Here is a 24,218-nt window from a genome sequence, read left to right as displayed (position 1 = left end):
GTTCTTGTTCCTACCGATTGTTATAGAAGCAAGATACGCGTTTGGCACAAAATCGATATTAATCGGTAGTGTCTTTGCGTTACGAAGCTTCCGGTTTCGGTATATTAATCGGGCACAAAATAGCTTCCGATTATGGAAAGGCATTAACGTATTCTCCGCGTTTTTGGACATCTCTTAACGTTGTGTATGGGTTGGGAATAAAAAAATCGCCCCTAATTCTTTTGGGATCTCCCATAAAAATGCCAGGAAAAAAAAGACCCTTTTATAAGAAGGCTATTATTGGGGCGTCACATTCCATTAGAGGGGCGTCACCTAATAGGACAAAAACGGATCACTCATAAGTAATATCAAAAACCCCTTATCTAAAATAATTTTTTAATGACTAAACAACCCTTATTTAGTTAATTTTAATTTAATTTAATTAGATAAAAATTAAATTAATGAATTTTGTTGTACACTTGGTGAATTCTGGGACAAAGTTTTTGTGGGAAGAAAAACTGGACGTAAAATAAACTTCTACGGTTGGAAATAATCCAAATCTAGACGTAAAATCACTTCTACGGTTGGAATTAAAAGGAACCTGGACGTAAAATGAGCTTATAGGGTTGGAACTAATTCAAACCTGGACGTAAAACTACATGCAAATAAAATTCTACGGTTGGAATTAATCCAAACCTGGACGTAAAATCACTTCTAAGGTTGGAAATAATCCATACCTGGACGTAAAATCACTTCTACGGTTGGAATTAAAAGAAAACTGGGCGTAAAATCGGATTCTATGGTTGGAATTAAAAGAAACCTGGACGTAAAATGAGCTTCTACGGTTGGAACTAATCCAAACCTGGACGTAAAATTACATGCAAATAAAATTCTATGGTTGGAATTAATCCAAACCTGAACGTAAAATCACTTCTAGTTAAAGGGTAATCTAGACATTATGTATATGTGTTAGGATATCCCATAACCACTTTTTTGAATATTAAAAATCCAAGTGAAATCCGTCTATTGGAATGTTACGCCCCAATAATAACCTTCTTTTATAAATACTAAATAAAGGTGTGATGATTTTGGAAAAACCTATTTGGAGAGGGTGACCATTCTGAAAAACGCCCAACTCATAAAGAATCTGCCCATGGTACACTCCAATACAAAGGATCCCGATACGGGTCCGTATAAGTCAATACCTACCAATACAGATGCGTAGGGGCACCAATACCACTTATCTTTATGGTCAAAACCTTGGACCTGACAGCTCTGTTAGTGCGGAACACGTGTATGCTAAAGCTGGTCGTGACATGGTTTTGGGAGAAAAGGCCAATTCAAAGATAGAGACCCTCAAATTACGATCAAAACCACTCCACTCTGACTCTCCTTGTAATAACTATTTTTAGGGTTCAACTTTTATCAAATTAGGGATTCTCGATTCTCCAAGTTTTTTCTCAGAAACTTGGTTTCTCTGTCGAAATTAACCTTAACTAGGGTTTCATTTCTGGGTTTTAGAATGGATAAGTTAAAGTTAAGTGGATTGGGTGAAAGATTGAAAACAAGTGGAGCTCAAATGGGGAGAATGGTTAGTGGTAAAATGAAGGAAATTTTACAAACACCAACACAAGAATCAAAAGTTGTAGATGAAGCTACATCAGATAATCTAGAAGAAGCAAACTGGGGTTTGAATTTAAGGATATGTTCTTGGTTAAATTCTGAAGAATTTAGTGGTACTGAAGTTGTTAGAGCTATCAAGAAGAAAATCAGTGGTAAGAATACTGTTAGCCAGAGATTAAGTCTTGATTTGTTAGAAACTATTGCTATGAATTGTGAGAAAGTTTTTTCTGAAATTGCATCTGAGAAGGTTTTGGATGAGATGGTTAAGATGATTGATAGTCCACAGACTCATCATAGTAATAAATTGAGAGGATTGCAGTTGATTAGGGCTTGGGGAGAGTCTCAAGACCTTGCTTATCTTCCTGTGTTTCGACAGACTTATGAGGTAATCAATTATTTCACACTTTATTAAATGTATTTACCTTTTTTTTTGTATGTTTCTAATTTCTATATTAGGATGGTTATTATGTGATTTTCATGGATGGTGGTATTTACTCGATTAACTACCCCTTGAGACGAATTATACTTATACCTAGTTGTTGTATAAATGGCTTTATGCAGATGAAGTATACAACTTTAGGTTTATCGTTAAATGTTGGGTAACACGCGAATACATCATTGATACACTTCGAAAGCATCGTGTAGGATGGTTACTTAAGTAAAATTAGAGTATCAGATCAATCTTGGTGTTGACGGAGACCAAACACAAATATCTGTCCTATTTAATACACAGATATATGACTTGTGCATTGATTTGCAATTTGTACTAACTAAAACTAACAGTTAAGAGCACTGATATGAAATCCATTTTTGTTTCGTCACATTCATTTGCAGAGTGTGAAGGGAAGAGCGATACATGTAGAACCAAATTCCGCAACTCCATATTCTACATTGGAGTCAGAACTTGAACAAGAACGGCTAAATCCTCCTGAAAGATATCCTATGCCTATTATGGGTATGGACACCCTTGAAGATACCGATATCCCATATCAGAACGGCGGTATTTCAGAAGAGGGAAAAAAAGAATTTCTCGAAATTACTCGAAATAGTATCGAAATTCTCTCTAGCATGCTAAATGAGGGAGAGCTGAAGCCCGTTGAAAAGGTAATTGCTCTCTTGTATTGAAATTTCATGAGATCATCACTATTTTGGAAACCTGTTGTTTCTGGATCCCTTACTTGACCAAATTTGAGTTGCAACATAGATCTATTTGGGGTATGTCCTAAAGACTCATTTTTCCTACACCGGGCTTTTCTTTTCTTTCTGTGATTATACTTTTTCTGGAAGATTTAGATACTTTATTCGAGTTTGGGTGGTTACAGAAGCAAGCATGCTTTTGCCAAAACGTGTCTAGTTTCAACTTATTGAAACATCTGGTGGCCAAAATGACTTTCTAAATCTAGGTGCCTTACTACCTACTACCTTGAAGCAAAGCTCAGTTTTCAATATGTTGATTACAGGATGATGATCTGATGACAAGCATGGTGCAGAAATGCAAGCAATCTCAACCTTATATACAGAGGATGATAGAAACTACCACCGACAACGATGGGTTTCTCTTTGAAGCTCTAAACCTTCACGACAGTCTTGAACAAATCCTTTCCAAGTATGAAAAGATGGAGACTGCAGTTAAAGAGACAGAAATGATCCACAAGGTACCTGAGGTGTCCCATACTACCCCCGAGGTGTCCCAGACTACTACTCCTGAGGTGTCCCAGACTACTATTCCTGAGGTGTCCAAAACTACTCATGTGGGAACTTCAACTGATGGCAGTCAGGTTGAAATCATAGCAGGTGAGGCTGAAAAGTTAGATTCCTTGAAAAGGTGGAGCACTGAGAATAAAACAGTGGATGATGAAGGCAAGAAGTCAACTTGAAGATCATTGTTACTTTTGAGAATCAACGGTTCTGTTTTATGTTTGTGTCTGTGTACAGATCTGTGTTCATTAGAGATTATTTCGTGGTGAAAGAACATGGTGTTTGTATTTAAGCCCGTTATTTCTTAACACAGTATGTTTTTCTTCTTAATTTTGTTTGAATATTTCTTTCCACTATTGCTAGACTAGACTGGAAGTGTTTTGAACCAGGATATGCAAATCAATAATGAGCATATGCAGTGTGCGGCTGCCGGTCAGTGCTTAAAAAAAGTTTCCAGCTTTTTGTAAGTGGCCAACAGCAACACAGATTCAGTTTGACTATGCATCAGAAGTGATGTATATATAGTTTGGTCGACGAGCAAGATGTAACTGGGCTCCTGCCAGACCACTAATCAAACTTCCTCTTGGCATGTCCTCATCAGGGACACACTCTTATGCACCTGTTTAAGGAGCACTTAGCTCTGTCTATAAATTTAAGTTTGTTTGGTTACCCCCAAAATAAACAACCTTTAGATGCAGAGCGAATTTCCATGCCAAAGCAAATAATAACATTACAGTGGCGAAGGCATTTTCTCTTCAATACTTCATCTACTGTACAGTACTAGAGTGGTAGGAGGCAAATGGTATAAACAACTCTATGAGAGGAAAATAAAGAATAAAGAATTCTAAACATTATTTTGCGCTGTAATCATTCAATCTAAACTCTATAAAGTCACGGAGGTGGAGGCGCGGCTTCTTCCTCCTCTTTCGGTGTTGAATTCGTAGATGAACTGGTGTGGGTATTGTCTTTATCTGGAGATCTATATCTCCTGAACACTCTATCTTTATTCTCCTTCCACCACTCTTCTGCCTGCTGGTTCGCAAACCTTCTTTTACTGCACAAACATGGGAATTTAATCGATTAAATCATAGTAACAAATATTGACACATGAATTATTAATAAGCTATGCTGTAGGAATGCAAATGTATTGTTATTATGTTTAATATAATACGAAACTATATTAAAAGGGAAAGACAAGATGAGTTCTCACTTCACAGATAAGTTGATAAAATACCTGAATCTAACACGTTTGAAGACTTTGGTTCCATCGATAATGGTAGCAGTTATATACACCCCAGGTTCAAATTGCTCAGTCACTTCCATGCTCTGAGATGTTGAACCGTTCTCAACTTTATGATGAGAAACACTTTCAGAACTGGACGATCTCTTGTATCCCAATTTCTGTGGTGAGTTGGTATCAGAGGTACTTTGGTGCTGTTCCTTCTCCACACACTCTGCTGTCAAGGAAGAAGAGAAGTCTGAAGAATGGCTTCCATTTGGTTTGAGCAAAGAATCCATATGAGCATGGAAGGCTTTGAAAATTTCATTTTCACTGAACTCAGGAGGTAATTTCTCGGTCATGTCGTTCCACTAAGCAAGAAAGCAAGGAAAACATAATTTTAGTACTGTTAGAGATAGAAGGCAACTAAGATAGAGAGGCGTTTACACATGTCATTCCATAATAAGTACTTAAGCATTTTGTAAAAAGAAATCAGTGCACAACAAATGTACTGAGCACAGAAACTGTTGCAAAACTAACTTGCTAAAAGAAGCCTTGCAAAACCAGCTTAGTAGAAGAAGCTATGCCCGGTATGCAACCCTATTAGCAACAGCCAGTACTGCTGTCTAACTTATTGCTACTAATTGGACACTTAGTATGATGTCTGTCCATGACGTATCAAGTACATATTGACACATGGCTATAAAGGTCACTATATCCAAGGCTAAGATCAAATCTGGCATCAACCTGAACTAAGGCACATATTTAATTTACAGTTTAATTTTCAGACAGCAGTTCCAGGGTTGATTAGGTTCTCTACAGTCGATTTATATTTTCGTTTAATGCTGTAATTAAACGGAAGATGGAAATTTCATCAGATGGGATATCAATCAAGCATCCACTGTTATTTTTGTAACTTAAAACTTTCAGGTTTACCAAGCTTTGTTTGTGCAGTTTAACTTGACAAGTTCATTTTGAATTCTTCTATGTTTGGTGGATTACAGTTAAGCTTTCTAACAGAGAGACTGTCTATTTTTTTTGTTTGCCATGGAAGTACCTGGATTGTGATTGACTTGACTACTTCTTTGGCTATTCTACAATTGGAAGATTCTTCTTCAGCTAGAGACAATGCTTCTTGAGTTTTTGTATGAGCTTTCTGCACCTCCACATCTTGAGATTCACACTTTACTTTCAAGCTTTTAACCTAGAGGTAACACAAAACATAATAACTCAGATGTGGCAAATGAGAGTAGCTTTAATATTAACTGTCATACATTCATGTGAGTGAGTGAGTGAGAGAGAGAACTTATTTTCGTTTTAAGTAATTTTTTCCTTTTTCCAGTACTTCTCTTTTGAAATACCATTTGCTTTATAAATAACTTTGCTTTTTTAATGAATTCAGACTTAACCAAAAAAGTGAGTGAGTGAGAGAGAACTTACCTGGGTTTGTAATTTCAGGACTTCTTGGTTCAATAGTTCATTTGTTTTCTTGAGACTATCAATGATGCTCTTAGAGAACACAGGAGCCCCAGAGCGTGGTGGGCTTGGCCTCCTCGAGTATGGTGAAGAAGGTCTTGATGGTGTTTGAGCTGCTGACTGAGGTGGAGGTGGTGGCTGAGGTGCTGACGTAATAACTGGCTTTAGAGCAAATTGAAGTGCACTAAGTGGACTCTGAAAAGCAATATCTTTTAGCTGAAAGATAGATGGAACTTGAGTAATTTGTGTTGACTGAGAAGACTCAGATTTCATCCCTGGCTTAACCATTTTAACGTCTACGAACTTCACTGGTTCGGGGCTAGGAGATAACAAAAACCTAGACGATCTTATGTCTCCCTTGTCTATCCTATCTCTCCCATCTAGTGAACGACGCGGTGCAACCGTCTTTTTAGTAGTAAGAGCTGACGGAGTACCAGCTTCAGATGCTTTAAGTTTTGAATAGCAAGAATCACAAACACGATGTGGTTTTCCAGGAGTTGGAGCCAACGCAGCTCTCAGTGCTTTTTTTGAGCTACAAGCATGGCAATGCACCAGTCCGCAATTGTAACAATTGTGCCGCTTTCTAGTAAAGCCAAATGCTTGACGACAACCAGAGCAGAGGGATTGGTCCGCTCCAGATACCCACTTGTGAATGCATATACACGCCGTGAAGTTTGACCCACATGATACACTTTTTACATGCCTATCTTTTAAACCTTCAACAAAGGTTGGAGCCTTACGATCTTCAGTATCTCCATGTCCCAATCTTCCATTTGCACCTCTTCCCCAAGTGAGAACTTCATTTCTTGATGTTAAAACCGCGACATGTGATTCACCACAAGAAATCTCTTCAATGAATTCACCTACCAATTTATCTTGTACCAAACGAGGTAATTTACCGTCAGAGAGAGGATTACCTACCTGACCATACGCAGTAGTTCCCATCGTAAATACATGGCCAGATGTTGTAAGAGCAACCGTAATACAGTTTCCACATGCAACTTGGTAGAAATCATAGTCAATAAGCGAGGGGATACAGGTAGGAACCAGACGTGGGTCCTTGTCTCCATGACCCAAGCGGTATGTATCACCATCCCCCCAAGTGAACAATTTCCTAGACGAGATATTTGAACCAGCCTGTCCCATGACCTCTACGATTGCCGCAGTGTGCCATACTCCAGCTGCAACCGTGACAGTCTTCAATCCATCCAAAGATTCAACTTCTCTAGGGTACGCAACGCTTTCTCGATCGCCATGCCCCAAAACACCAAATGTTCCATCACCGAATGTAAACAATTTCCCGTCAGAAGTTACAAGTGCTGTGTGCCATGTTCCGCATGCAACAGATAAAACTTGTACTCCTTCTAAAGGACCAGAGACTCTTTTGGGTATCCAGTGGCTAATGTCAGTTCCATGTCCTAGAAGTGCACCATTTTGGGTACCATCTCCCCAAGTAAACACATCGCCAGCCATAGTTATTGCACAAGTGTGATATTCTCCACATCCAACGTACTCTGCATTATTGAGTATCAGATAATCAACAAGTTGAGGGCGACTAAAACCGGAATCAATTTGATGACCAAGCCGGCCACCAGATTCCTCACCCCAAGTAAAAACTTCACCCTGTCTCGTAACTAGTGCAGCATGTCTAAAACCGCAAGAAATCTGATGAACATCCAACACCACATTTGATTCTAAGGACTTAGGAAGAAGAACATCGATTTTTGACAGGGAAGGAGACACAGATCCATCAACTAAACTCCCATCACACCAGACCTCTCCCCAGACATAAACATCACCCAAGGATTCAATATCATCTGGTCCAGAACCTTGACTAGAGCTACTAGGAGCGCTAGAAACACTAATTCGTATAGCATCTGCGTTACTTGCTCTCGGTTGCATATTTCCACGGTCTGACCCCACATCTGAGCTTCTAAAATTCGAAGTATATTCTCGTGAACTACCACCTACTGACTTTTTGTAATAATTACGTGGAATACTTCCACGGTCTGATCCAACATCTGAGCTTCGGAAATTCGTAGTAGATTCTCGTGAACTGTCACCTACAGACTTTATGTAATGATTACGAGGAATACTTCCACGGTCTGATCCCACATCCGAGCTTCGGAAATTCGTAGTAGATTCTCGTGAACTGTCACCTACTGACTTTGTGTAATGACTACGAGGAATACTTGCACGGTCTGACCCCACATCCGAGCTTCTGAAATTCGAAGTAGATTCTCGATAACTGTCACCTACTGACTTTGTGTAAAGACTACGAGGAATACTTGAAGTAACCTCTAGCGCTGCACCAAAAGGACGAAAATTCTGAACGCTACCACCATCAGTGAACTGATATTTGTAACAACATGGTATGAGTTAGTTAGCAGTTTTAGGATAAACAAATGCTAGCAACAATATCAGATCTAAGTAACATGCCCCAACTTGACACAGCCCAGAAGTATACCAACAGTATTCCCACTCCGGTCGTTGCTCATGTTACGGGCCTAGAAAGTCTGTTCAAGAGAGCGCCCAGACACAAAACTTGGTTTAATGCCCCTAGAAAGTCGGGAAATATATGAGTGCAAGATAGACCTTAAGGAGAGAGCTAAAACACCATCCAAACAATGCGATGAATTACATCATTCTATCTCAAATTTTGAGAATGAGGCATCTAAAGCTAACATCAACACTTAAAACATTATGACTTTGCTTGGTATACCGTGACTATATTTCATGATGCAAATAGATGAAATACCTCAAGTTTGTGGGCTTTTGGTGGGAACCACAGTGAATTTACATGGTAATTTGCATTGAGCCATTAATACAACAAGTAAGAAGGCCCATTATTGTGCGTATTGCAAATTACCTGCAAAAAATTCACCACCAAAGCCCCCAATAGAGAATGACCGAATAAGTACAGGATATGAAATTCCACAATGAAAAAAATGCAAGACTGTTAAGGGAAAAGGACTCACATCAGAAAGATCACTTTTACTACGCCTAGCACGTTGACGCGTCAAAACCAATGCCTGGAGGCCTGCAAACCACACCTCTGCTTCAACTTTGTCCTTGCATATCTAATTAGTAGGCAGGGTTAAAAGATAATCTATATGTACTAAATACTACTGAACTTACAATTTTAAGGTTCAATCACTAACCAGATCAAGAGATCTTTCACCACTATTATAAAGAAGGGAAAAAGATAAATACTCTTTTTCAGGACGCAAATATCTCCTAAAAACGGCCTGCAATGTAAGAAGCAACGCACAAACTAAACTGAACGTATAACAAATAGTAAAAACTCTGAAACGGGTGAAAAATAGAAGGTAAAAACAACCAGTAGAAGAACTAATAAGAAATGAATGATATGTTAAAGCATAACTCATGATTGAAAAATTATTGTAACAGAATGTATCACTGAGATATAAACTGACTCACGGTTCTCTGTCCAGGGATGATATGTGAGATGGAAGAAAGCTTCAAATTCCTTTCCTCGCCACGGGAAAACCAAATCAGTGTTGTTTCGTCCTGCAAGTATGGTTGTTACTTAATACCATTGGCCAAAAGATTAAATAATCATATCCGAAGAATATGTACTATTGAAACGAGCATGTGCTAACACATAGTAGTATTTGATGGTTGAAATGCCTTTGAGAAGCCCAAATATTACCAGCAACGATATTATATATGGGAGCAAATGAACCATCACATAAATGACCACCCTGACTGTGGCATGTGGGGCCAAAATGGAGATGACTGTACAGATAATCGTATGTGGAACACAAACAATTCAGCATGTGGTGAAACCTCTAATCCCATCGGTTATTTGGAAATCATGTAACCAATTGTTAAAAGTGTTAATTTTTTAGCAGTAGTTTGAGAAATTAGTGTTGTATCCTGAACTCCTAAAATGATGATTTACCAGGTGAGAAGAACAAAATTATTAGAAACCAGTCTTTACCCATGTACGACTTATTACCATATCGGCCATTATGAAATGGTATCACTTCATGCAATCAAGTCCTTCTACATGTCTACTCTTACGAGCAAATGGCACAACCCATCTAAATTTTTCCTAAAGAGAACCATTGACTGGTGGAAGGATGCAAGCAATATACGAAGAAAGGAAAAAAAAGCCCAAAATGGAGGGAGTTACTTACAGAAGAAATTCTAAAAGGACAAAATTTTGGCTTTCCTTTCCGACTGTACTTGATTAACTGAGTACCTTTCTTCAAAGTAATAAGCGCCTTCGCAAGAAAACATAGAAAAAGAACAATCAATTAACAGAATAAGCATATCGCTACAAACAACAAACCCTTATAACCCAATTAAGCATCATAATAGGCTAAAAGAATCCATGTTTTGCTACATACATGAATCAAATCATTTATGAAATCTATTCTGACCTCAATTCAGTACGAGGAGGTTCATTCCCTTTCTATTGGTTATCAGATAACGAGGTGCACAAATACTTCTCATTTCAAGACTATATAATCCTATCTGTAGTACTATAAGAGCGCAGTGTATATCTTCCAAAAGGGTCATGATAAAAGACAAAGGTAGTGAATTATGTCAGATTAAGCTTTGTTATGCATCAAGAGAACTATTAAAAACCCACCAATGTAGACTAGTAGAAACTAGGTAGAGAACACTGTTTCTGAATAGAACCTCGCAAAGCTAGATGGTGCAACGCAGTTTGTTCAAAACAATGAACAAAGAGTAAGAAATTGATTTTTATATGACAACACCATGGAGTTGCTATGGATTGATACAGGGAGAGATTTACATATGTTAAAGGAGCCAAATTATGGTTTAGAAGATCCATCCAAACAAAAATTGTAGTCACTAGCATAACATGCAAACCCTTTTGAGTAATCTATATCTTGTTTTGTATCTAAGTCAAATTTACCAACAGATCATATCAATGGGGCAATTCAGAATTTTACATAGATAAAAAAAACCAGTAAATAAATAAATAAAATAAAATTGTCTCACCTGTTCAATGTCACGTTCAAGATTTCCATAATTAACAAGATCTGCCATTCCATCTGTAAGATGATTTGTTGTGGAGAAGAAGTAGAATCATTCTCAGGCGCTGAACACACAGTCTCCTTCTTCTTCATAGATGATATAATAATAATTGGCCGTTCATTAATATCCGAAATCCAACCAGATTGTGTGTTTTTTCAGTTTCAAATCATCACATTTTCAGACAAGGAGAAACAAACATGAAAACGGAAGATCTTCCCAAAAACAAGGAACTTATGGGAACCCAATTAGAATGTTTCTTTTTTAATGTTCCAAACCAAAATACCCTCACGTGTATGTCGTGTGATAAGCTTTTAAGGGCAAGTCCTATTATCCTATATGGGACGTGCCTATGACACATGAGCTTTAGCCCGTCCCTGATTTTTTGCCCATGTGAAGGTTTAAGGTTTAGCCATTCAGGCCATATTACCTACTTACTTTTCCCTTTCTTCTTCCAGCATTTGGTGGCAAAGGCTACTATGGTATGAAAGTGCATAGAGCTGCTATTGCTTCTGGAGCTACTGTTTTGGCAAATGACACAGCGGAGGAATTGGCTGCACGGGCTCTCAATGAGGAACATCAATTGTATGTGGAGGTTACAGAGGCACTGCGTGAAGATAGGATAATCTGGAGACAGGACGGTGTACCAGTGATTCGAACAAAAGAATACAGCTAGGAAACCTGCCTGAAGATCTCAGGCTAAGAAAATGATACGCAGCTATCTTTAGTTGTTTTTTTGGGTTTTTTGTAATTGTCTCAAAAGGTGGAATACTTCTTTTCCAGTTGAACTACTAAATTATTATATCTACTTGATCCCAAAGGTGCAGATAAATACGTCGTTCAAGACCTACAAACAACTCATAAGATGAGGAGTTGCTTATGTACATTGAGTCTCCTTCGAACCAATTGAGGAAATCAACCAACCTTCCGGATAAAAATATTTGTGGTACCTCGTATATACGTTCTCCAGAGAAGTCGACAGTTCAGTGCTGGGTTTCAACTTAAAATAAAATGGTTTTCAGCAAAAAAAAGAAGACAAAGAATAAAAAAAAAAAAGGAAAAGGAAGTTTTTTATTGAAGAAATGATAATTGTACCTCTCACTTGCAAAATTTGACACCAAAGATAATAGCTAAGACCTATAACCTCGCAATATTTTGTTGCAAATTAACTCTACCCTTCTTATGAAATACAAATTTCCTGATCATCTATAAAATGAGGCCAAGATGTAGAGCATAACAGCAGTTGCGGAAGTGATAAATAGTTCCTGCATCAACACAATTGTAAGTTTAATCAGATGCTCTATAACATCCAACAACAGCCATAATGAGTACCCTAACTAAAGGCCTAAACTGATTTGAAGAAATCAGTGCGTTCATAAACCAGATTGATACATCCAGTAACATGTGCATCTTTAAGTTGTATATAGTTCCAAACCATCTGTTCAGATCTTACACAGCTACATAACTGAAAATGTTCCACTTCCAGTGTGTTCCTGGATATTCAGTTCTGATTCTACTGTGTCTAACTCTCATGTGCAACGTATACAAGCTGGATCTCCAGCTTGTCCAGTTGTGCATCACTTCCAAATCATACACCCCAATAGGAAGTGAAACGATTCTAAATTATATTATAAGTGGTCAAGGATTCGGCACTGAATGATGTACAATGTAAACTGGGAAAACTAGTTCAAGCTAGACATTGATACCCCCAGATTTATGATGGCTTTGTGGACCTAGGATTCATTCTGAACTTTAGACAGCACAAATTGTGATGATAAACTGTAACACCCTCCTAGGGAAATGATTTAAAAATATCCCGTCCGTTTATAAACTACTCAAGGCCAATTAACTGTGATGTTACCTGGTTATTATAGAGGAAAGAAGGAATGAAACTGCCAAGCATCTCAATCACGTTAAGAATACCAGTGAATCCCTGCATTATAAACAATTAGGAGAGCATATTAAAGTTAAGTCTCATAGGGGAAACAACAATGGCTAACACCTCATTTCTTCACAGCATTGAGGATGGTCTTAAATATGAAGGTAAATCCAATCAAAAAATTAACTCGCGTACCAGTGAAGTAACAGTGATACAACCAAAAACTAATGAAAGGGAACGAAGTATTCGTTTTCCCATTCTCAATCCCCGCCCTTCATCCTCACCTTCTTCCTGCAGCCAAGAGTAACAAAATATTCTAATAAATTGCATCAAGACAGAAGTAGGTTCTGCACTTCTGCAGATAAAAAACCTTAAAGTAACTCAAATAAAAGTTGTAACAACACTGCTACTTACATTAAATGTAGGAGAAACAGATGGTTCTGAAGATTTCAACTTCTCAAATATTCGATATACAAATACGAAAGCTAAAAACTGCAGAGGCTTCCATTCAGCACTCCGTTTGATAACAATCCAAGCGGTCTACATAAAAACAAGAAAACAGTGACGAATTCAGCCCCCATTCAAAGAAGAGAGTGACAACAATGATCACTAACTAATCAGAGGAGAAATTGAGAGAAGACAGTAGCATTTGACTGTAATAGAGTAGGTGCCATAAGTAGGAAGATGACCATTGTGTGTAGTAAACATAATCACGACTCAGGGCAAATTACGTGCCTATTTTCTACTAGTGATCTAAATACACTGTCATAGTCTTATACTTCAGCAAAGGCCATACAACTTTTTTCAAACATATCTCATGTTGTTCATATATAATGTTTCCAAATTTATAAAGTTGTTTTCTCTCAATAGAACTTTCTTAGCTTTAATTATGTTATCTAATCAGAATTTATTTTTCCCCATATTTCGCGTGCAGAGAAGACACCTAGTTCTTAGAGGCTAGACATCCTCCGTGGAGAGACTAGTACTCTGTAATATCTTCTAGAAAAAGGACAACATGAAGCCCGTGAACCATGATATTAGTGTTTTAGTCAAGGATAAGGTTCGTAAACGAGAGAAAATAAATGTTCTAAATCTGAATATGTGATACTTGAAGTTCCCAGCATTCGTAGTCTTTTGTTTGCCGGCAACCACATATGAATGCAATCACAATATAGTCCAACCCCAAAAAATAACAGTCAAATTGAACTGAAGAAGAGAAGGTTGAGAATTGAGATCTATGTTTCAGCACTCTGTGCAACTTACAAAAACAGCAGATATTGCCAGGTTTATTCGCATATCCTGTACACTGGATTTCGAAAACCTGCAGATGAACAGAGTCCATAATCAGCACAAGAGCAATCAAACTAGATACTTTTACTAATTAAGATTGACAGCAGATGTTAATTATGCCTTTTAATGGAAAAAAGAACAAATTTATCTGACACAAGGGTTTAATCTTAACAATTATAATTGATTTACATTTGATAATACAAAGGTTAAACTCTAAGTTGCTCTCCCCAAACATTTAACGAATTTTCATGCACATATTCATCTACGGGGCCTACCCAAAATCTCCATATAAAACATTGAGATCGCAATTCAGTAAAATTTGAAACATTCAAACATTTCTATCGAAGCTATTAAAATGGAAAGACAGTCCTAGACTATTGTATCTAAAGTAGCAAAATATTAACTAGATCCTCTCAACTACGTCCTTTCATTTCATATACCATATAACATAAAATGGAAAGACAATCCTAGCTTACATGACCCTCTCAACTACGTCCTTTCATATACCATATTACATGACCATAAAATGGAAAGACAGTCCTAGACTATTGCATCTAAACTAGCAAAATATTAACTATCAGAAAGGCTTGTTAGAGATGCTATAAAACGGTTAAACCCTCTCAACTATGTCCTTTCATATACCATATTACATGACCATAAAATGGAAAGACAGTCCTAGACTACTGTATCTAAACTAGCTTATATCAAATGAAGTTGCCGATTACCTTGCTCAAACACCTTATCCTAACAATTTCCGCACATTTTTCTTAAAAGACTTTCATCTGTTTATTCCTGAACTTGCCTAGAAAACATTGTATTGCCATGTTACTTAGCCCAAATGGCCAACCAACTGATACAAAGATGTTCCGCTTAACCGAAAGATATAATAAATACCTTGGGCCCCATGATACAATTGGTTGTCTATCAGCATATTTTATGTCCTTCGAGACCTGCAAGATATGGCATTTAAAAAAGAAAGGTCGGTGAAAAATTGAAGCCAATAATATAGAAAAAGAATATACACATAAATGATATACACAAGCGCACAGAAGAACACACAAATGTGCACAACAACTTTGAATAGTTACTGGAGAAGGAATTTAACAGAGCTCAAATGAAAATGGAAAAAGGGTAACACTTGGGGAATTTGGTCGTCTGACGTCTGGTGAACTAATTACTAGCAAAGGTGAGTTGTGATAAATCCCATAGTTTTCCATACCAGTTACATGTTGGTATACAACTATACCTCGCCAAGTTGATGCACAACTTTTCATTGCTTATGAATAATAACTTTAATAAAATTATCCTGGATGTTCTCTTCGATATTGGAGTGGATATACTCTGACAGGGCATCCCCAGAAAGCAAAAATTTTATATTTAGTCAATGTTCTGGAGCAGTGTTTAGGTTTGCATTGCAAGTACTGAAGGAAATGCATTTAACGCTGTTCAAATTTTGTAATGTAAGAAGAACCGAGCAATGAAGGGAGCTCTGATTACACATACCAAAGAAAAGAATGTGCTTCTTTCTAATAAAGCAGACATCACCAGAAGGTTTCCTCAGTTTTCTTCAACGTTACAAGTTAAAAGAATATAATAGTTTATATGTGCCATTTTATGGTCAGATTCAAAACGTAGTACTCCATAAAGAGCAGAGTGGCATTCTAACTCTGAACCCACTACTGAGAGGGCAGAAGAGAGGTAATGACCCAGCTAATCAAAGACAAAGAGCTACTGGTAGCAGCAAGCAAACCTAAATCATGACATGGGAGATGAAAGTAACTCTTAGCCGCCCTAGATGTGTCTTATCCATAAGATGGCATAGCCATCAAAAACCTTGACGTTCATAGCCACAAAATGCCATGCAGAATAATGTGCGGACACTTCAGTATAGAATCTTCACATTATCAATAATGTAAACCGACAGACACATTAAAAGTATCACCACAAGATTCAGTGTGATAGACTAAATGTTAACTAACATTCTTGTAAAGATATTTTTTCAGCACTGAAAATACCGACACAGTGGATGGAGCTATACCAATGAAATAGAACTGTCAACTTTGAAACTAAACCAATGAAATCAGCAGCTTGATGGATACAAATAGAATGATATTCCTTATCATCCGGGTTTAGGCAAATACCATTACCTCACATGCTACAAAACTAAGGCAATTTACTACAAGTCACTCATGTACTCCCCACTCCTCAAGGACAAGAGAATAACAACGCAAGCAAAGAAGAAAACTACCTTAAAGGAACCAACTGTCAAGCCCTTTTTCCGATTTGTTAGCTGCGCCATCATAACTTTATCATATGCCTTTTCTAACTGGAAAATAAAATAAAATAACAACAGACCATTACACCTCCAACTTAATTACAGCCCTCATTGTCCTCGACAACATATAATAGACAAAACATAGAGCAATGAGATGATTAGTAACATACTCGAGCTACAGTGGCTTCATCACCATTTCTCTCAGCCTCCCTTCGCCTTCTTGTATATGCTGCCTTAATCATTTCAAATCCCTCTATGGAACTTACACCAAGAACCTTTCAAAATAAAACAGAATAATCAAAAATTCTGTGTAAACAAAAAATTCGTTCTATCACTCTAACTATCTTAACCAGGCATGGTATAACCTTAGTTAAATTCTTAAAATTACCTCATAAGGATTTGCGTCACTATCTGAACTAGAAGAACTTCCTGCAGCAGATGCAGCTGCACAAACCACTCCAGCATTCCGTTGCCGTATCAATGGACAACCCACTTTATAATTTACTTGTTGTAACTTTGGAAACCTAAAATCATTACAATAAAAACCCACTAGAAAAGCATTCCCCTGGGATGTAAACCCTATCTGAGAAATAAGAATGAAAGAATTTGCTCTTGTTACCTTAATGATGATGAGGTACGAAGAATTGAAGGAGAAGCGGCATTTTTGAAGCAATTGATTCGAGAAACATGTAATTTAGGGAATTGAAACGCACTTGATATAGTAGTAGTTGTCGCCATGGGTTCTGTGAGTGGGTGAGTGGTGAGAAATGGAAAGGATTTGTTGGAATTCTTCGGAACTAGGGTTTTGTTGGGTAGAAGTGAAAGAGAACGGCCATTAGAGGCTTGTTATTGTTTTCCTGTTTATCGTAAGTACTGCCTACTTCTACTAGAAAAACTCAAATTTATCCGTAATGGCCCGGCCTTATTCTGATGCCCCTTATTGTTCGCAGATGGCTTGGCTGGCTATATTATAGTGGCACTGGCAACTCCCATGGGAAACAAAACAGCCCACTCCACAACTAGCTAATGCATTGTTTGTTTGTATCTGACTCGTGATCCGAATCTGATTCGGGTTGTGTCAGATACGCCATATTAATTATTTATTATTGTTTTTATTTATTCGAGGTTTAGTTCTGTTCATATATCTTATTCGGATCTATTTGAATTAGGTATCATGTATCTGATTCGTTGGACAAAAATCTGACATGATTCGAAAATATTTTTGCTACTTTATTGTCTAATACTTTTTGTTTAAGAAGTAATGTGTCAGATTCAGATCATTCACCAGTAGAGGCATCACATGTCCATATGCACGTCATTAACCAACATCGACAGTTGATGTCACGTATCTTAGCGCTTACTTGTACTTGCTGAGACTTGACATAAGAGCTAGCATGCCTTACTTGACTCACTGAGTCTCCACGAGACTTGCTAGTCTCATTAGACTCGATGCTTGTTACTAATGAATTGTCATAATGAGTCTTGACTCAGTTAAACTGATCAAGTAGCCTCCAATATGAATCAATAATTTGACAGTAGCGGCACTTGGCTCTGCTATTATTTTTGTAAGAGCCATTAATTATGTCATATGGGGGATATTTTTAAGCTTGTGGTATGTGGTCTACAACACGTGCAATGTAACTGTAAATTCACAATGGGAAAAATATCATTTCATGCGAACAATGCAATGATGAGAGAGTAATAGGCATGTGATTCTCAGTCTTCCTTACAATTACGGCATGACTTCAACCACGTTCTCCACTTTCCAGTTTTTCTGCTTCTTACGAAATCTCGGCGAGTTCAACTAATAAAAGACATCTCAGTCTAACATCAAAAAAGTTTGAACTCAACCTCTATAGAAACTTACGTTTTTACGTTAGAATTTGAACACTCTGATCTCATTCTTTCTCCGCTTTCCTCCTTAAGATCAACCATTTTCCTCCTTTGTGACCAAAACAATACCCGAACGATTATTTCTTGTTTAGGCAAATCTTATTCAATTTTGATTTCTCTTTGTCACAACAAAATTCAACCTACCCCTCAGTTCACAAATATTTATTTTTACCCTAAAACAATTGCAAGTAGAAAAATTAAGTTGTTAGATACTTGATACCAGTCGGTTTAAATATATATATATACAACTTTGCACCAAACTGAACCGAAAACGATGTGGTTCTGCACCAATGGAATTTGTAAAATCTACTCCATTTTTCATTGTGAATTTGTAAATGTAATCTTATTTTGAAATTGTATTCTCTTTTCTTGTTATTGCAGGTTATTCCAGAAGAATGAATAAATTTTGGTATGGACGAACGAAAATATATTTTTTATTGCATTTGCAGTTTTTTGACGATTCTCCTCTGTAGGATATTTGGAATTATTTTATTATACACCATATTTTTCTTTGAAATTTTCACCGCATATTTACTCATATTCACTCAGGTAGCTGCATCAATTGCTTTCAACAAGAAATTTGCCGCTCAAAAAGGGGTGTCATTTGCAGTATGTTTGTGGAGGTTATGTTTCTTACTTAGTAAGGGAATACAAGAAAGCCAAGAATATCCACCTCATTGTTAATGATAAAGAGAAGTCATAACTTATATGAAAATGAGAGGGTACAAAGTACACCATCTGTTTTTTCGTTCGTCAACATGTATGGACAAAACTTAATACAATTGCAAGTAGATATAATTAAGATTCTTGAACAATATGTATACAAAATTTTTTCTTGTCTCTTCCACAATCAACATGTCTAGACAACAATGTCCGTGAACCTGGTTGTGTAGAATAGTTCTTGGACGATCTCAAAAATCAATATCCAAGATCAATCAAGTCGTATCTAAATCAAGAGGATCTGAATTCTGCTAAGTATGAAACTTGTTATTTATCTTTCAAGATAGAAATTCTACAAGAACATGTCTCGTAATTGATCACAATTAATAAGGGCTTAAACTACCTCGCTTGAATACTAACTACTTGTGTTATTCCTATATATTATAAAGATAAAACAATATAATTCGGAAAACGAAAAACACAAGACACCAGAAGTTTTGATAATGAGGAAAACTGCACCTGCAGAAAAGACCTGAGGCTTCGTCCAGCTTTGAACACCAAACTGTATTAAGCCGCTACAGACACTATCAGGCTTCGGACTATAATGTAGTTGAGACCAAATTAACCCCCAAGAAATTCAGCTGCAATGATGCTCCTTATGTCTCTTGAATCTCGCAAGGCTTTACGCAATTGATTCCCTTAGCTGACATCCTTTACAGACTAAGAGTTGATTCAACCTAAGTGAAGACTTTTGATAACAATCTTCCTCTATCTGATAAGCTTGTTTAATTTCTCTTTAAATCGTTTAGATCAAGGCTTGGAAATTTGTTTGTAATAGACAAAGCTAGCAAACCTCATGATCCGGAACACTTGCATTCAGTTAGCTGAGAAACATGGTTTAGTAACCACCTTTCAATAACAATCTAAACCGATCAAGAGTTTTAGATATCTATCTTGAGGAATCACAATGTCTGAGACGAATAGAATTTTGTGATTTCTATCTATCTCGTTCCTGATTGGAGATTGACGAAATCCTCGACAGTCAATAAGAACAAGATCAGGATACACGAACTATCAAGGTAAAGATAGTCTGACATACCTTCCCGAATCCCTAAGTGAAGTATTTAATTCGTAAACCTAATTATGCTTCTTAGAAGATGACTCTAGCAATCAACTAGCACACAGAAGTGTCAGGGATTGATTTTCCGAATTTTTTGAGTCTCTCTATTTATAAATTTTCATGTGAGCAAACACTTTCTACTTTACTATTCAAACTTTCAGAATTCAGTGTTAATCAAGTATTCAAACTCGACCATTTTTTTTTTGTGTGTGTGTGTGTGTGGGGGGGGGGGGGTGATTAAAAATAGTCCCATGCTTGTTGGAGGAACATCCGGTTGCATCCATTGCTTTTAATGTATCTGATCCTAAATATACATCTGAACTTTTACCCCATGCCATATAAGTATAACTTCATACAATAGGAATCGTCAGCGCGAAAGATACCAGTATAGTATCCCAGAGATGGCACAATTTTATAAAAGTACCAATTATATGGTAACATTCTAATTTAATGTTATCTAATGTCTAATCGTTTTTTTTTTTAATTCTTGAATTGATATGGGCTGATGTGGCTTTATGCCATAAATTATGACCAAAAGTACATGGAACTTTTTCAGCAAGCTAATAGAGGTCGTCGAGGCGATGCGAGTTCTTGTAGAACCAGAAGGACATTAGTGCCCAAATTTCAGTTACTTGGGTACATAACTTTAACGGAACTCTAAACTCAGTTGCTTGGATACATATCTTCAACCGGAACTCTAAACTTTACAATTTTCACCTCGGGTTTAATAAGATGTTGTGTATGTTAAAAGGCTAGAAATTTTATTAGAGCTTGTACTACAGGGGAAACTTGATGGTATGGTCAAGCCACAGACTGATTATTTGGTTTACGAAAAAGAATACATCTGCAATTGTTTTTAAAGAAGACAAAGAAACTTTTTGTTAACAGAATCAGGAAGCTTTTATATTTTCAAGAATGAAATAATCTAAAATACACCACTACTGCACCTTTTCTTTTTCTTCTTATTTTATTGAACCAGTGTTGTAGTATTTTTGGTTATGGTTAATCATGCATAATATCCAACAATTTGGTACGAACATCGAATATGACCGGTTCGACGACGATGTGGTCGGGCCACATACTCGAAGTATGTGGTGAAAAAGTGGGGGTACAACAACCACACCCAATATCTCGCTTAGCAATCTGTATGGACAAACTCCAATATACTTTCTAGAAAATCAACTAGACAGTCAGACTCAATCTAGATAAAAAAGTATATCAAAGAGTTTATATCTCAATCTCTCGATTTGATATATACTCAAGCAAATAGAAATCTGCGAGTCTTTATCAAATACTAGAGAGATAACTTGGATGGTACCAAAGACCAATATCCAAGTGTCAATCAATTTAAATCAACAACCAAAAGGTCGGATATTCTAATTGATTGAACAACGCACAACCTGTGATATTTCAATTATATAACAAAATATAATGCGGAAAAGAAATGACACAGACACCAGAATTTTGTTAACGAGGAAACCGCAAATGCAGAAAAACCCCGGGACTAGTCCAGATTGAACACACACTGTATTAAGCCGCTACAGACACTAGCCTACTCCAAATTAACTTCGGTTTGGACTGTAGTTGAACCCCAATCAATCTCACACTGATCCAAGGTACAGTTATGCTCCTACGTCTCTGATCCCAGCAGGATGATACGTACTTGATTCCCTTAGCTGATCTCACCCCCAACTAAGAGTTGCTACGATCCAAAGTCGAAGACTTTAATAAACAAATCTGTATCACACAGAAAAGTCTACGGTAATAGATAAATCCGTCTCCCACGAATATACCTACGAGTTTTGTTCCGTCTTTTGATAAATCAAGGTGAATAGGAACTAATTGATAAACCGGACTTATATTCCCGAAGAACAGCCTAGTATTATCAATCACCTCACAATAATCCTAATCGACGCAGCGAAAAAAAATATTGTGGAATCACAAACAATGAGACGAAGTGTTTGTGATTTCTTTTGTATCTTGCCTATCAGAGATATCAATCTCAAGCCAATTATTACAATTGTACTCGTACGATAGAAACAGCAAGATCATATCACACAACTACGAGAAAGTAGTATCGGTCTGGCTTCACAATCCCAATGAAGTCTTTAAGACATTAACCTGGTTTAGAAGAAGAAACCAAAGGTTAAAGGAAAATCGACTCTAGCTTAGCACAACTAGTATCACACACAAGGTGTGGGGATTAGTTTTCCCAGTTGCTAGAGTTCTCACTTATATAGTCTTTCAAATCAGGCTTTGCAATCAATGTTAGCTTGGTAACAAAGCATTCAATATTCTCCGTTAGATGAAAACTTGATTTAGATTCAAGTTAATATCTTTCAACCGTTAGATCAAAAACTAGCTTGTTACACACAAATGAAATGCACGTTTCTAGGCTTGTGTAACCGTACCCAAACTTGTACATTTGTTGGTTCAACAATAGTCAACCAAATGGTTAGCCATATGATCACTTTCATATCAACCATATTCTTCTTCACCATAACTAGTTCAAATGACTCAAATGAACTAGTTAGAGAGTTGTTCAATTGCAAGGAAATCTTATGTAACTACACAAGACACAATCGAAGCAAAAATGATTTGATTCACTTGAATCGGTTCATGAACTATATATCCACGATTTGCATTTGCATTACTTAGTTTATATAAGAATAAGTTCACAAACATCGTTTTTAGATATAACCTACTCAAGTTCGCGGACTGGGTTCGCGGACTTAAGTTCCCGGACGGAGTTGACAAACTCCAGCAGAAATTATCTGGACAAGAACTTACGCCATTTCGCGGACTTGGCTCACGCCACCATGCCGGTTCTCTTGATCAACAAAGTTCGCAAACTTCGGTTCAAGGAATAAGGACTTATACATATATGTGTTTCCACAACAATGCTTATATCCTCCAATGGTTATATAATCTAAACTCTCATTTCAATCATTGGAACATTCTTAGAGGAAGTTGATATTCTATAGTTGTTATTCACAAACTATTTTTCGTCAATGTAAGCAATTTCCAAAGTGGTTGAAACTTGTCATGACTTTCGTCACTAGGTAAAGATGAACTTGGTTAAAGCGAAAGCTTACCAACACATATTTCGAGAAATAGATAGGCGAGATAAACTCAGCGCGAAATAGCAAATGTGTATAATCTAAGTCTATATAGAAAAACGACTTTTGTCTCAAGATAGGAGATAAATAGACTTTTGAGTGATAATAAGTTCAAGTCTCCACATACCTTTTAGTCGATGAAGATCCACCGGTTCCTTGAGTAGTCCTTCGTCTTGTATGATGATTGCCATAGAGTTCTTGAGCTCAATTACACTTTCTATCCTAGTCCGAGACCTTATCTATAGTAGACTAGAAATCAAGACTTATAGTTTTGATCACTAACATTGACAACATGCTTGAGATAGCAACGCATGCGAGTTCGACCGAGCAATGCTCTAACAATCTCCCCCTTTGTCAATTTTAGTGAGAAAACTATCAATACATATGGAATACAAAAAAATAAATAAATTAACTTTTGTAGCTCCTATTCCATATGCCTAATCTTCAACATTAATTGAAATCTTCGTCACTTCCAATTGTACTCCAATAATCCCAAAGGTTGTAAGTTCAGCATCATCGTTGTTAAAAATCCATAGCTATAACAATGAGAAAACAAGAGTTCTCAATTATTGTTATACAGTGTCATAGTATCATTACACAACGTCAAAGTTCAATTGTATCACAACTTCAACAACAATACTATGGTGATATGTATCACTCCCCCTTAGTCAATACTCCATCTCACATGGAAACCACTCCCCCTTACATAATGATCCGAAAATCATATGTATTTTTAGTGTGAACTACATATTAATTCTCCCCTTTTTTGTCAATAAAATTGGCAAAGGTACAAGAACGGGATCCTAATGAAATTTCCGAAAGAGACATTTCTTGACCAAAAGAAAGCAAAAATATATCATCTTATTTAGATGCAATCATAAAGCCGAAGCTAAATGCATTCATCAAGGAGTTTGTAAAGATACAAGATAACCCCTATAATATTCCACAACCGCGCT

The 24,218-nt window shown here is 37.0% G+C and overlaps 3 protein-coding genes across 3 annotated transcripts; 1 reads left to right on the top strand and 2 right to left on the bottom strand.

The window, feature by feature from the left end:
• The first annotated feature begins 1,339 nt into the window (after positions 1-1,339).
• On the top strand, positions 1,340-3,643 carry LOC113296873 (TOM1-like protein 2). The gene is made up of 3 exons (XM_026545231.1): positions 1,340-1,987; positions 2,437-2,706; positions 3,063-3,643. The coding sequence occupies exons 1-3, from the start codon at positions 1,502-1,504 to the stop codon at positions 3,477-3,479; spliced, it is 1,173 nt and encodes a 390-aa protein (XP_026401016.1). The 5' UTR covers positions 1,340-1,501; the 3' UTR covers positions 3,480-3,643.
• Positions 3,644-3,949: 306 nt separating this feature from the next.
• On the bottom strand, positions 3,950-11,303 carry LOC113296871 (PH, RCC1 and FYVE domains-containing protein 1-like). The gene is made up of 9 exons (XM_026545229.1): positions 10,994-11,303; positions 10,159-10,245; positions 9,437-9,526; positions 9,157-9,243; positions 8,974-9,075; positions 5,960-8,347; positions 5,577-5,723; positions 4,535-4,890; positions 3,950-4,354 (listed from the first exon to the last, which is right to left on the bottom strand). Exons 1-9 carry the CDS (start codon positions 11,039-11,041, stop codon positions 4,192-4,194), a joined length of 3,468 nt encoding a protein of 1,155 aa, XP_026401014.1. The 5' UTR covers positions 11,042-11,303; the 3' UTR covers positions 3,950-4,191.
• A 766-nt stretch (positions 11,304-12,069) lies between these two features.
• LOC113296872 lies at positions 12,070-17,366 on the bottom strand. The gene is made up of 10 exons (XM_026545230.1): positions 17,090-17,366; positions 16,859-16,994; positions 16,641-16,745; positions 16,444-16,521; positions 15,090-15,145; positions 14,169-14,226; positions 13,320-13,445; positions 13,101-13,196; positions 12,888-12,959; positions 12,070-12,291 (listed from the first exon to the last, which is right to left on the bottom strand). The coding sequence occupies exons 1-10, from the start codon at positions 17,206-17,208 to the stop codon at positions 12,229-12,231; spliced, it is 909 nt and encodes a 302-aa protein (XP_026401015.1). The 5' UTR covers positions 17,209-17,366; the 3' UTR covers positions 12,070-12,228.
• Between the last annotated feature and the right edge of the window lie 6,852 nt (positions 17,367-24,218).

Source organism: Papaver somniferum, chromosome 7 (assembly GCF_003573695.1).
Source record: "Papaver somniferum cultivar HN1 chromosome 7, ASM357369v1, whole genome shotgun sequence".
In the NCBI taxonomy this organism is placed as follows: Eukaryota; Viridiplantae; Streptophyta; class Magnoliopsida; order Ranunculales; family Papaveraceae; genus Papaver; species Papaver somniferum.
Note: the sequence above shows the minus strand (reverse complement) of the source record. Positions and strands in the feature narration are given on the sequence as shown.

Coding starts and splice junctions, on each gene's coding strand:
- LOC113296873 (XM_026545231.1), top strand. CDS start 1,502: ATGGATAAGTTAAAGTTAAGTGGATTGGGTGAAAGATTGAAAACAAGT. Junction 1,988..2,436: donor TGTTTCGACAGACTTATGAG/GTAATCAATTAT, acceptor ATTCATTTGCAG/AGTGTGAAGGGAAGAGCGAT. Junction 2,707..3,062: donor AGCTGAAGCCCGTTGAAAAG/GTAATTGCTCTC, acceptor TGTTGATTACAG/GATGATGATCTGATGACAAG.
- LOC113296871 (XM_026545229.1), bottom strand. CDS start 11,041: ATGGCAGATCTTGTTAATTATGGAAATCTTGAACGTGACATTGAACAG. Junction 9,244..9,436: donor TCATCCCTGGACAGAGAACC/GTGAGTCAGTTT, acceptor CTTACATTGCAG/GCCGTTTTTAGGAGATATTT. Junction 9,076..9,156: donor GTGAAAGATCTCTTGATCTG/GTTAGTGATTGA, acceptor CCTACTAATTAG/ATATGCAAGGACAAAGTTGA.
- LOC113296872 (XM_026545230.1), bottom strand. CDS start 17,208: ATGGCGACAACTACTACTATATCAAGTGCGTTTCAATTCCCTAAATTA. Junction 16,522..16,640: donor ATGAAGCCACTGTAGCTCGA/GTATGTTACTAA, acceptor TTTATTTTCCAG/TTAGAAAAGGCATATGATAA. Junction 13,197..13,319: donor CTGTTTCTCCTACATTTAAT/GTAAGTAGCAGT, acceptor TCTTGGCTGCAG/GAAGAAGGTGAGGATGAAGG.